The 14,583-nt window shown below is 35.2% G+C and overlaps 1 protein-coding gene across 1 annotated transcript in view; it reads right to left on the bottom strand.

The window, feature by feature from the left end:
• The window catches only part of PDE10A (phosphodiesterase 10A), a 168,609-nt gene that overhangs the window by 54,546 nt on the left and 99,480 nt on the right, over positions 1–14,583 (bottom strand). Inside the window, exons 3-5 of the mRNA XM_041460579.1 lie at positions 12,921–12,949; positions 2,226–2,346; positions 293–342 (exon numbers count right to left, since the gene is read on the bottom strand). Coding sequence (XP_041316513.1) covers positions 293–342; positions 2,226–2,346; positions 12,921–12,949 — 200 coding nt within the window. The remainder of the gene's footprint in view (positions 1–292; positions 343–2,225; positions 2,347–12,920; positions 12,950–14,583) is intronic.

Genomic DNA, 14,583 nt, shown 5'->3' with positions numbered 1-14,583 from the left:
ACATTTAAAAAAACATGGAGATAACTAGATGCAAAGAAAAGGCTATGCAGACATTAAATTCAAGTTAAGATCTCTGTTTCTTAAAGACAATTAATAATAGGGTTAAATCACAAGTTTAGCTTCCAGAGTCAGAGAAACAATAGCATTACTCCCAAACCTTAAAAAAAAAAAACAAAACCAAAAGACCAAGGATTTAAATGCAGAGAATATTTTTTTCATTACCACCATTATCATAATAGAAAACATATTTGTGAATGTACAGAAAAACAGAATTTTAATCCAGTATACTTACATTATTGCATTCTCCCAGGAAATATAGTGCAAATCCATCAGCTTTTGTAGCTGTCAAAGCAATAACAAAAGAAATAATTGTACTCACAGGGATAAATCAAATGTGTACAACATCTTTGAGGTGAAACCACAGATTCAATTCCACTTAGGACAAACATCTACCATTCAAAAGGTTAAGGTCTTCTGCTATATTCCCTAAAACTTCCAAGAGTCTATAAAGTTAGAGGTTCTTGCTTTCTTCATTGCCATTTACAGCATTTTAAAAGATAATTAGAAACAACTTCTTCATATATCTATACTCCAAGGCCTAATATCTGTAAAAGCAAATTAAGTCATACAATAGAAGTAACACAAATAAGTGCATTTACAATATAATCCGTCAGATATCACCACAATTTCTATGAGTAAAATAAATGGCAATTGTAAATGTTAAGCTATATTTGTCCTTGCCTTAAGAGAGAAAATCATGGGAAAATGAGGAGTTACAAATACTGCTATAAAAATGTGTTTCCAAACAAACTGCTTCTATTTTCTGCGCTTAGCCCATATTAAAAATAGTGACACTCACCAGAAAGTTTATGCTTTATAGATTTCTGCCAGGTTCAAAGTGTTGTATGAAACAGGGTAAAGTCAAGTTCCTTAAACTCTCAAAAGTTTAGAGTCAACCAACGATCATAACTTATCCTCAAAATCAGAACAGTATATAACAGAAAATGTTTTTCGTCCTGCTTTACACAACAGGCTTGGATCATGTGTCTTTCCAAAAGTTAATAAACATTCTAAAAAGAGAGTAAAAAGACATATCTGGTAACTATTGTTTTATTAATGAACTAAAAAATCTTTTTAGTACATTTCAGGGGAAGAAATTTTATTTGTGTGCAATCAAATCAAATGGCTTTCTTAATTTCTTTGACAAAAGGAAAAAAGTTCCACTGTGTAGTTACTTGCTCGTTGTCAACTGTGCAGCATTATTAAGAGTTGAGAGCACAGTATTTTGCATTCCGATTTTAAATCCTTCAGCGGTAGTACCTACGTATATTGTCCTACAAAGCAAATGAGTCCTGTAAAGGAAATAATATGTAAAAAAACCTCCCTTCCGCTATACAAAAGAAAAAAAAAAAAAGTAAATACACAAGCACTTTGTATGGTCCAGTCTCACTTGCTGTTTATTAACTAAATTGATTTGCTGTGAGTTGGACATTAATAGCCAAATAATAGCCTAAGCAAAATCAGCAGATTTTGCAGAGAAAAGGTTATTTTAAAACATCATCTATATAAACCAGAACGATTACTCATCATTACAAAATTATGAAGTAGCTGGGACAGTAAAACCTTTCTAAAGAGCTGGCTTAATCTACTGTGACACTACCTATTGAAGTCTGAGTACATCCACTCAGGCTAAAAAGAAGCCAAATTACACTTATATTGTTATTGAGAGTGTTTTGTTTGTTTTTAATTTTTAACTTTTGATCATATGCAGTATTTTCTTACCACAAAAGGTACTTACATCAGATAGAAAAAAAATAGCTAAACAACCGAGTTTGAGATCACACAAAAGATATTCCTTCTTCCAGTGACATTTCAATTGTTTCAAAAGGAGTTTAAGTATGAGTGATATTACTGATTGATTTTTTTTTTCTTACTTTCACTACTGAAATTGCAACACCATCATAACCAGAAGAGTTGATTCTTTGGTTCATTTAACATGAGACTCTAATATCACAATTGGATATGCAACTCTTTCCAAAGATGAAATTCACTTAAGGGCAGCTAGGGATTCACTGAGGGACAGAAGATGAAGTTCACACTGAGAGAATATCCAATGGGAACACTGTTGCCCCTAAGTACCTGTCTTTATTAATTAAACCACGCAAGAAATGTGCTGTGCACTGATGCTGAGTTACAGCTCAGAGACATCTGAATCTCCTTCTTACCTATTTTAATGATGCTGCTCAGTTCATACAGAAGCAGTTGGTTATCTCCTCCTGTATCCAGGCGCTGCTCTATGTAGCTGTTTAATTCATACACTACACCTTGCATATTCGTATCCTGGTACTATGGAAGCAAAGATGAGAAGAACATTTTAGAATAACTGAGATGCATTTTGCAGGTTAGAAACATATAAATTTATTAAAAATAATAGTACTGAGCCAAGTAGAGCTGTCCTAATCCAGCTGCCTGAAGAGCAAGAACACTGCTAAGCAAGAGGCACAGCACTCCACCCTCTGTTCATTAGACTTTTGTTCAAAGCACATTGAGAACATCACTGAACAATTAATAATCACCTAAACTGAGCCAGGGTCATGGATAATGTCTAAAGAAAATGAGAGAGTTAATAATTATCAAGTAAGCACACTGTCACCATTGAGTCAAGATGACACAGACTCCAAAATCAGAAGGCTAACTCACTTTGTTAGGAAACCCATTCCTTTTTATACTCTAGTTTGCTACAGGTGGACCTGATTGGTCCTTCAATCAAAACACAATCACTATTGGTTAATTAAGAAATCACCCATCTGTAAACAACCTTATGGGCAAAACAGCTTATCACAAAAGACCTGCGGATTATTTACAATTCTTTCTCTCCAGCTCCCTCAGACCAATTAATGGGAAAGCTTATCTAGCTTTCTCTCTCTCTGACCAGACAGTTACATCCACAGTAGACTTCAACTCCTTCCTTTCAAGCTCCTAGCTCACCAGGCAAGGAAGCAAGCAACTGCCTTAGCTAGCATCTTCCACCTCAGATTCATGTGCCAAATGACAGAACTGTGCCAAGCACCAGAACTTTCAGGTGGTGGTAGCTCAGGAAGCTCTGCCTTTCAAATACAGAAGCAATTAACATCAATCAAGTGAAGGACAAAAATCACAAGTCAAAATCATGCTAGCCACTGTGGCTCCATAGGCATTTGTTTCAACTGATGGTGGCAGACACAAATCAAATCTGTTGGCAGATTACAAATCAGTTAGGATATTTAGATAGGAGCCATGGGGTGCTGATTGCTGGTATGATGGAACAGCATGGTATGGTTAAAATCTCACAGGAAAGGAAATGCAACGTCCCTTCAGGGGTCCAGCTGCATTTGTTTATCCATTTCCCAAGTTATGAAGGGCTGTTAAAAACAGCACTAAATGTGTATGTGTAGCATGACAGCATCACAAACAATCATTTCACAGGAAGCAATACTTGGCACTAAGTAAAGATTTATTACCCTGCCCAAAACTGGCAATGTGGAAACTAAATAAAGTAATATGGTCAATTACTTACTGAACTCCATGATGCAGTAAATTACATTGCTTAAACTAAAAATTAAGCTGGCGATATTTAGACAAATTAATTTTGCTTGAAAGAGTAAGGTTTAGTCTTCTGCTCATTCATATTTCAGAGCCAAATTTACGATCGATCAGACTAACTACAGTGGAAAATACCATAAATGTTCAGAGTATCACAGTCTAGCCCACTACCACTCCAATGTTTATGTGTATATGTGAAACTGCTCAATGTCTTCCTAAATCTTCTCTGCCTGTAAATGTGGGTAAACCTCTACATGTGATACTTACTGATGGATTAAGCACATACACGATATATTTCATTATATTCCCTCTCTTATTTCCATGCATACACACACTATGTCAGGAATACAGAGCATGTAAAGATGTATATTTAGGATATATTTTGATGCTTCATGTCAAAAAAAAACTAAAAAAGCTACACAAACAAACAAAAAAAAAAAGCGTTTGCTGGGTAATATAAATTCCCAGATTCTTTAAATTAGCAGATCTTAATCTTGACTTTAAAATGGTTCCTGAGAATATACAATCTTTGCCATGGCCTCTTCTTAATCTATTAATCTATTGTTCCACATGGACACATTAGAACATTTAGGTCTTAGGCTGTCCAAATATTCTCAATGTGTAATAAACCTGACACTTCATAATTCCTGTAAAATGATGTGATGGTTATACATTTTGACAACAATGTAAGGTCACACTGCATAAATGCATAAACTACTGCAGGTCTTGAGTTTACAATACAGAATGCCACCGCCAATATTAGCACCATATGGCAGTTGGCAAACTTCCACTGCCTGCTCTCTGTTGTGTCCCACATTTACTCCTGTATGATTATTATTCAAAAGGAGAAAACAATAGCATAGTTTCATGCAAGCAGAGCTTTTATACTTAAAATCTGTAGCCATAAGTAGCTGTAAAGCAGAAAAATGGTGAACAAGAGTCTACACTATTCAGATGTGCTAGCCCCAGTCTGCAAAAGTATGTGTAGCCACATACCCTAAAGTAACAACAGCTAATCAAGTACACATGCACTTTATCATGTGGAAAAATGCCTTCTCAGAACTTGGGAATAAATACACATCTTTTCGGCTGTGATGCACAGTCAGGATTTAAATGAAATCCTCAAAGGTTAAAGCTAATATGTTAAGAGAATGCATCATCAAAATGAGCCATGGCAGAATAACTGCTTTCCCTCTAATCAAGCAGCAGTTCAACATGCATACTAATTATATAATAGCTATGTTCCCTTTAACTTCATATGCTTGCAAATGTTTGGTAAGCAGGGCAAACCATTGCCCACACCTGTATCATGGAAGAGACGGCAGCTGCATAATGCCGGCCATTGTTATGTGGCACACATCTGGTACTGACCATCTGCACACCCACAACTGGCCAGATGAATACAGCTTGTCCAGATGCACAATTAAGTAATTCTTAGATCAATCATCAACAAATATTTACTCCATCATACTGCAAAATGGTTTTCCTTTTATTACAGTACAGTGAAAGAGTTTTTAAATTAGGTTCTAGGCATTTTACGTTTGGTTGAAAAGCCACAATAGTCTTTATGAAACCATGTATTTAAACACTGAGAAAGTAATCAGGAAACTCTGGTACAAGCACTACCCAATGTGGTTGCTAACACAGACTTGTGCATATTTGGTGCAAAACTTACTTTGAGAAAGCAACTCCTCAAGAAAATTCAACACACTTGGTGGAAAAGGAGTATTTATCACATATATACATTATTATATGGTGTAAGCAGAGTTTCTTAATTTCTAATTTAAACATTATTAATAGTCATCAACTTTTTCCTTAATTCGTTTTTCCCACTGCTGATTTCCTTCTACTTAAGATTCAGCGTCTACAAGTATTTTGGTATACTTACTGTAAAATTCTGAATTTCAATGACATTACATAAAATAATTCAAATAGACTAAAAACTAGTTTTGCACTATCATACCAGCATAATATTTCTAGTAGCTGTGTATATTTTAAAGCTATGAAAATGGACTAACAATTAAGAAGGGAAATTGTGTTATAAATATTCATAATAAAATTCATAAATATAAAATAAGGTTGTTTTTACAGGATTTATATAAAAATATTTATATGGTTCTTAGTCTTTAGAATATTTCAGTGCAATAGAAGAAAACAACCCATGACAGGCGATTTAAGAATTGTTTTATCCCTTAGAACTAAACAAGGAAGCTAGGAACATAAACACTAAAGGAGATACTGAAATACTGTAGAGTAACCCGTATCGGGGCAGAGACAAATAACAGTGAACCCCAATATGTAAGATGAATTTTAAGTATTCATTCTAAACAATTCAGACACATGGAGAAACTAATATTCAAGTACACAATATAACATCTAAATTTAAAAAGACCCACAAAAACAAAACTGAAATGAAAATTATTTCCATGCTTTGATGCTCATAGGACATCTATGCCACAGGCATTTTATGCTTTTGCAGGAAAGAAAAAGTCCCTTTGCTGCAACAAAAAGCCTTCATTAATACAGCAGTTGTATCCAATTGCAAGGCACTCTACAGATGTCACAGGGGGTCACACTGTGGGCAGGTGGAGAGGAACTTGAAACTGAGGACATATATTCAATCAAAGACATGTAAGCATGCCAATAAAGAAAAAACAAAAAAAAAAAAAAAAAAACCCCACCAAAACCACAAAAACACAAATGAACAAACAAACCACAAAACAGCAACACAAACTGCCTCAAAAAACTAACAACAAACACACTTTTTGAGATCAAAATGACATTATTAAGAAAGAAAAAATGAACTCAACTGTCCAGTTAAGAAGGAATTCCTGGATGAGGAATAGGATCTTTTGGGGCAAACAGAGCTTCTTGTAAGGAACCTCAGTTCTTAAACAGTGTGAAATCACTAAGAATAAAGGATGTACATAGGCCAGGGTCATTGTACATAGACCCAGGAGTTTAAAACACCCATTCTCTATCTGGTTACATCAGTTAGTATTTTAGATAACCAGCTTGTTCAAAACGCCTAAATTAAACTGTCAATGGCAGCATCAAAACTTGCAGATAATGAATTCAAGTAATTCTGTGCAATATTTTACACAAAAGAATGTCCTTAGGCAGGGACTGGATTTAACCCAAGGTTCATCAGTCATCTTTAAAACTGACAGCTCCTCTCTTCTCTAGTAGCATACTACAGAATATAGGCTAGATGCTGAACCAAAAACAACCAAAATCTTATCATAAACTTCCAGCCAGCACAAGTTTTTTTTCTTTCCTATAAAACTATAGTCTTGGCAACAGGAGTCATCAGGGAAAGAATTTTAAAATTAACTAAAAAAAGCCTCCAAAAAAAAAAAAAAAAAAAAAAAAAGTGTAACACTTGTTTGAAGTCTTAATGGTCTGAATTAACATTTTATTGAGATGTCAGTCCAAAACATTTCATGCTAGGTATTTTCATACTTGACCAGAAGTATAAAATGACAGGTCCTACTTACCTAAGTTCTCAGTGCCATTGATACTTGCATTATAAAAATAATTTTCCAAAAGCAACACTTCTATACTTCTCAAAAAAACCCCCATTGTTGTCACAAAAAGAAGTAAATAAACTAAAATATTTTTCTGAAATAGATCAGCTTTCCCTTCTCTCGGGTAGCATTAGGAAAAATCCATATGCACAGTTACCATCCTCTATTTAAGAGACTTGCTCTATATATAATTTTCCAGTTGCATTCATAACTTATCTTCTGGAAAGATAATGAATACTCAAATTAGTTCTATCTTTTCTTAGGAAATACTATATGTCCTTTAAGAATTTTGGCACTATTACTTTATTTACCCATACACTAAGTGTTTTTTTTAAACTGAAGAATATTCTTCTATGTTTCCCTTTTTTTTTTTCTTCCTCACAAAGGAATGCATAACTAGAAAGGAACATATTGGTGACTAAATCCAGTCCCTTGAAGACAAAGGCAGCCCTGTAGGAGACATTTGGTTTAAAAGTACCTAAAATATTAATTCCATATGTCACTACACTTTATCACAATGAGTATTCAGAAATCTAGTGTAGAAACAAAGAAGGCCAGATCTGTAAGTATCACAATAGTCACCTACTTCTTTAAATGCAAGAAATTATTTTAGTTTAGTTATAGTAATGTTATTGCACTTCTGATGACCTGGGGGTATAAAGAAAGAAACGGCTGCAGGGGGAAAATAAGATAAAATTTAAAAAAAAAAGTCAACCTATTTAATTAAATCAACAGTAAAATTTATTTGGATCATTTTTATGTTTAGTGAGATAGGTTGTGTACATATTTGCCATGTATGTTTATGTGTACTGCTACCTTTTCTAGATATTGTCTTTCACTGGCTGCAATATTTTGCATTGTTTATCTGCACTGATGGCTAGACCCCATCTTGCATGGAGACTGGTGTTTGTTATTTTGGGGCATAGATAACCATGATTCTAATTACACTGAAAACACATATAAACTGCACATGTGAAAAATATGGACCTGGACTTCATTTAAAAAAATAATTAAAAACCTCAAACCCTCCCATCCTTACAAAAGGCTAATCAAACTGCTTGTTTCAAAGTGGAAATGGTGAGCTAAAGGATGTGAAATCCTTGGAGTGAAGAAAGTGGTGAGCAAACTTACAGCACAGAGATGGATTTCAGAGGAACAATGAGCTTGGAGAGGAAACTCTAAAAAAATTAGAAGAGGTAACTGGGCTTGGCTGACACAACCAGTTTTCTTTAAACTTGGACACTGGAAAGCAAGCAACTATAAAGAGCAGTCTCAGCTGAGGTGATTAATTTTAATGGTTGTACATAGCCTCAGAGAAAACTGCTCCTACATGCATTTGTCTGATGTCTATTTTTCTTGTTTTGACTGGAGAGGACATGGGTTAGAACAGGCATGGTAAATAAAGTTTAGCATTGCAGCACCATACACAGGTATTTTTAAAGTTTTTCTTCACTCATCAAACACCTTCATGACAAAAGCAAACAAGGAAAAACACGAGATGACATTTGGCAGCACGGGCCCTATTATGATGCAAACCAGCTTTCTTACTCTGCACAGAAAGAACTCACTAGTTTTGAAGGCACACATTTCCCAGCCTTTTTATCTAGCTGACTTCCAAGCCTCAGAGAGATGGTGAGCACCTTTCCTAGAAGCTTCCTGCCCTACAGCCCCCACTCACTGATGTCCATTCTAACCTTCCCATCAGCTCCTTCCCTGTTACCAAATGGCAACACTGAAATAAATTGCTTCACAATAGAAAAAATATATCATAAACAGCAAAGGCTTCACTTATGAGAAAAGAACATTATGATTACATAGAAGTAACCATATAATCTGTTATTAATTATAAGGCTCAAAACTTCATTAATATCTCAATTATATCACCTCTCCAGATTATATAATAAAACAGCATAATGAGCTTCAGTTTAACTTGACAAGGCTGAATACTGCTCCTCTTTTTAAAAAGTTTTTTATAAAATTATATTCTCTCCTAATACTTTGACTTGCAAGCACTCTAAAGACACCATGTACAACATTAAAAATAAACTTCATTTTCCTACCACTCTTGCTTATCACTACCACAGTATTCACAAGATTTTCTTTTTAAAGACATCAGCTTATACAAGCGTCTTCTTGTGACAATAGGTGCAATACCATTTGCAACACTTCTAAGGACTAAATATATATTTTTATATATTTGTATATTTGTTATGGTTCCCCTAACTTTTTAATTAATCTGTTCTCAGTTCTGGGACGACATGAAAATATTTCAATCTTATCTTTAATAAGAAGATGCTACAAGGAATGAGCTTGCTTTGCCAATGGGTCATGAAGAGCCCAAACCTTTATTATCTGTCGCACAGTGAAGATACATGCAATTACTGCAACTATTTACTGAAAACACACTTGCTAATACCGTAACTGGCAGCAACACACTGTGCTGGGTGCTGGCCGGTGCCAAGGCAGCTGCCAAAAAGCTACGAGTCTAAAAATGGGAAATTAGAGGATTAAACTATCATTCCTGTTTCCAAGAATAAAGTACTCTAAATGAGCAAGTCACTTGCTAGGTAATAATTTTCTGGTGTTTATATGGTAAACTTCTGTAAAGCGAATTGCTGTTGGCATTGCCAGAGTTTACAAAGCAAAGGTACTTGCCAAAAGGCAGTGTCACTGGAAGTATTGTTCAAGTAAACATGGAATGGAAAGTTATTAAGCAAAATGAACAGCTAATTTTGCCATGATCATATCAGGAACATTGAGTATTTTCACCTAAACTTCAGAACCTGAGGTACAAAAGAGCACACAGTGATCACGGGAAATTCAGCAGCACGTAGAACAGAATCCTGGCTATAGTACATGAAGGAATGGGGTTATTTTTGCCAACGGAAAAGAATAACACGTCTCCAAAGCAGACTGTTTTCACTAATGTTGTCAGAGAACTACATCTTTAGTCTAGATGTGCATGAATACATATGCACTTAGTGCTCAAGGTCACACTTCCCTCTTTTCATTTCTTTTGCAGATTAAACAGGAAAATAGGAAAGTATTCAGCTTAAGTTTTCTTCATCCAAGTAGCTCAATAGTTGGTTTCCTTTCGAAATACCTTTACCCAGAAAACCACTTGTGTAGTGGTGTGATCGATGGGATCAGTGAACACACATGTGCACAATAAGTGAGCAGAAGGAACTCAGCTGATGTCCCCAATAATACATCATGCAAAAATAAGATTCTGTCCCCAGTTACATATATTTCATAAACACTGTAAACTAGTATTCAGAAAAAAGTTCACAGGTTCATTGGTCACAGATGCGCATGAGATACTTTGTGACCTGAGCTGTTCTTATGCCAAAACCTGCCTACAGGAATCTTTCCAAATAATTTCTGAACACCAAAGTATTGACAAAATTGCCATTAGTAGACCAGAAACAAAAATAATAAATTTTGGCATTTTTTTCTTCTTTTCTATGCTAAGTTCTCAAAATTTAAATTACGTAGAAGTCTTCTGCTACTTTCTCCTCTCCCCTTCTTTCAGAAACTTGAAATGAACTGCCAACAGCCAAGTTTGCTGCTTTATTTTAATTTTCTACTAAGAAGCTAAAAACAATATATTCAAAATTCAGTTCCTATTAAACAGGATTTCAAAACTTACATTTCAAAATTTCTTAAATTTTCACAGTGTGAAACTGTGACATGAAACCCTTGAAAATACTGAAATTTCCCTCCAACAATTAAAGATTTTTTTCAGCATATTCCTACCTAATTTTCTAGCTAACATGGTACTGCTAAAGCAATAAGTGATTTAATTCTGCAATAAATTTCCTTTCACTAACCCTAATTTTTCCTTCCCTATGATACAAGCTGCTTCTTGCAGATGTTTTCAGAAATTAAAAATGTAACACTTAATGACCTCGAAACTCATAATTCTTCAGTCAGCGTGAAAATGTCTTTTTGACTGAAAACATTACTCACGTACAGAACTTTCCTAATTTAACTTCTAATTTATGTTCATATTTTAATTAAACTGGTATCTGTTTGAGCTGCTGGTGAAGAAAGATGATGCATTACAATGGTCTGCATTATTATATATGGCATTATCCAAAAATACAGCAAACAAACCAGTCTGTTAATTTGCAGCATGGTGTACTCCTGAGTACCTTCAAGTACTTTACTTTAAAAAAAGCTAAACCAAATAGTAATGCAGCACAGTATACATACCAAGTGCACAATGATTGATGGATAAAAAAATAAGGGAGAAAATGTTTATTTAAGAACATCTGAAGTATCTGCTGATTTCAGGGCTTCAAGTGTCAGCCCACCCATCTTTAGGAAATCCTCAGCCACTAGATATGACTTTGATGGGCTGAGATGGCTGACACCAGTCCAGGAGACACAGGGAGTGACTGGCAAGGTAGATTGGGGGTTCAGAACTTGTTTTCTTTGCCTTAACTAGTTCAGATGTGGTAATCAAGATACATTCTGTAATTCTGTTTTACAGAGGTTTAGGTAAATGCTAATCTACTAAATTAATGACAACAAAAAGGAACTTTCCCACATACATAATTAGAGCTTCTGAGATTTTTAGGCAGATCTTTAGTTATTTTGAGATCAAAACAATATATATAGATATACTAATAACAATAATTCCATGTTACAACAAAAGGTATTCACTGTCATAACAGTAGCATACTAAGGGTTGAACAAAAACCATGTTGAAAACTAATGAATTACTAAAGCATACTAATTTTCACCTGAATTCTCAACACCCTTATAAGTCCACGGCACATCAGGAAAATGTCTGCTTGAATGAACTCATTTTTAGAGAATTTAATCTCTTGTAGACATATATGAGGTGAACTTCTGTTCCCCCTCATCCCAGCCCTCTGCTCACAGGGTTACAAAACTAAGGTTTCCGCTACCAGCCTCAGTTGTCCACTCCATCCACATTCTAGTATTTTCCAAAGGACTTCTACTGAGTGCAAGAGCATCCATCCAGTTTTTGTAGTCTTTCAACCTGCCCTATTTTTAATATATGTCTGCTCCTCCTGGGAACATCAAATAGTTTATGCATGACATTCAAGAAGGAGATCAAAACAGGACTACGATTCCACCTTGGAAAGTTGTAAGGGCTCCCCCATCTTATGGAGTCCCTCAGGATGTCTGGACCCATCTAGGGGCAAGAGATTGTCCTGTACTGATCTTTTCTCATTCACAGCAAAGGCACTCATTCCTAACAGATCCCTGTAGTTAGTCATCAGTCACAGACAGATATTCTGCAGGACACAGTGTCAATCAGATGTAAGGCTAGGGTTGGGAGTCTATTACTGAATATGATTTTTTAGGATTTTACATTACGTTTCATGCAGACCACTGCAAAATATTTTAAATTAGAGAATTTACCACATTGTATCATGCCACATCTCAAAAGGGAGTTATTAAATAGGGCATTTTTCTCCCCTTCCTATGCTTGCCATCTATTGAGGCAGTTACACTGATTAAATAGTCTGATGTTATGCTTAAAGTCCCATGAATTTCCTGGCTCCATGAAGTGCCTTTTTAAAACTGCATCATGAAAATAGCACGGGGAGAATTCTAAATGCAAAATACCCTTCAATTTATTTGCAGATAATCAAGTGTTCTTAATATTTATTTTCCTTATTAATTGTTCTCTAGACATTATTTACAACATTTTTTCCTCTGGAGATCCAGTATAACCAGGAAATAGAGATAAATCTTGATCAGACTCTATAGAAAAATCATCTCAAGTGAACAGTGGGCCATGCGTTTTTAGAGGGGATAGAGAGCAGCACTTACCCTGCTGACTTCTTTAGGAGCTGTTTCATCTAAAAGGAAACAAACCAAACAATTAGGCACTCTGGGAAGTTTCCAGACTGAATAAAGAACGAGATAGCAAACTTCAAATGATTTTTGAACACTTGTACAAAACTTTCCTAATATGGTTCAATCAAGTGATTGAAATATCCCAAGGCTGGCTTGCATTTACAATCTTTTAAAAGCTTCTAAAGCTAAAAAACAATTGAAATTAGAATAAAGTATTTAGGAATTCCATCCTGACTTAATAAGAATACAAAATTTCAAACATTTCAGAATTCAGAGGGAAGCTGGCACAGGCCAACTGAACACTAAATTTATATTTCAGTTAGTAAGGGTATTGTTAGTACTGCATAGACTGAGAATTAAAGGCCTTTGCTACCAAATGTATGTCACCAACATTGTACAAGGAAGCTAGTGAGCAGACTTATACCCTCTGTTCTAATATCAAAGATGCTAGTCCTGTTGACCTCTTTGGACACGGAAAAAAAGTCTTGTAGCCATAAGACAAGAAGAATATCACTGATGAGATCTGGCATAGCATGTTAAATCAGATTACAAGATTATATATATGCATATATATATGTGCACACAAACTATAGTGTTTTGTCCTTTCAAATGCAAACAGAATTTCATGCATTTTTGGTAAGCTTAATACATATAAATAAACAGAGGTACAATATCAGAGCTAAAACACTGAGTAGTACTTCTGAAAATGCAGGGAAAGCAGCTATACAGCAAGAACACATCTGCCGCAGGAAGAGTTTCCAACTTTCAGTTTAACCACACCAAAAGTAGCTTAAACACACCTTTACAAACCTCCAGTTGGTTAGTTGTTTCTGAAAATATGAAGAGAAGTATTTGTAACCTTTTATTTGATCCTAGGAGTCAAATTACTATACTTCGAAAATGAAAATTAAGTCAGGAAATAGATTTAATCTCACAGAAAATACCATATGATTATATTTGTCAAAGGCTCTTCATATCTTGCCATTTAAGGTGAATTTTTAAACAATAAAGGTAGAAACCCCCCATATTTTCTAGCCAACACATTCAATACACGATTTCTGATGAAAGAATTCTCTATAATACATATTTCCCCTCAAAATTCAGTGGTGCCAAGGAAAATAATATATTTCACAACTATAAGCGAATGAATATTAGTCTCCTCTTAATCCCAGTCAAATGATATGCCACTAATTTACACATGCAGAACACAGACAAACTTAATTTGATTATTTAAGGCAGTTCTGTTCCTCGCAGTGAAATGTGCAACACATGCTCTGCCACATTCAGTGATGTTATCTTCCTGAACCAGACAAATCTACACACCAGTTACAAGAACAGCCAGAGCTACACTCAAAATCCCTCTCTCCGATTACCTGATTTCTGACACTGAGCAACAGGAAATGTGAGCAACAGAAAACAGAGCGATGACATGACACTCTCCTTGGAGTGTACTCTTAGTTTTCAGTAACCAACGGATCAAACATTTCTTCAATCAGTGGTGACACTTTTCTGTTTAAAGGATGGGGTTTTCTTCCTCACACTTTTGTGGAGTACAAGGGGTGTTAGATTTTGTGTGGCTGATTATTAAACCTGAGTAACCAGTCTTTAGCATTCTCAAAATGCTATGAGCTCCACA

This window comes from Pyrgilauda ruficollis, unplaced genomic scaffold (genome assembly GCF_017590135.1).
Source record: "Pyrgilauda ruficollis isolate IOZ18807 unplaced genomic scaffold, ASM1759013v1 scaffold145, whole genome shotgun sequence".
Classification (NCBI taxonomy): domain Eukaryota; kingdom Metazoa; phylum Chordata; class Aves; order Passeriformes; family Passeridae; genus Pyrgilauda; species Pyrgilauda ruficollis.
The sequence above is the reverse complement of the archived record's forward strand: the minus strand, read 5'-3'. Positions and strand labels throughout refer to the sequence as shown.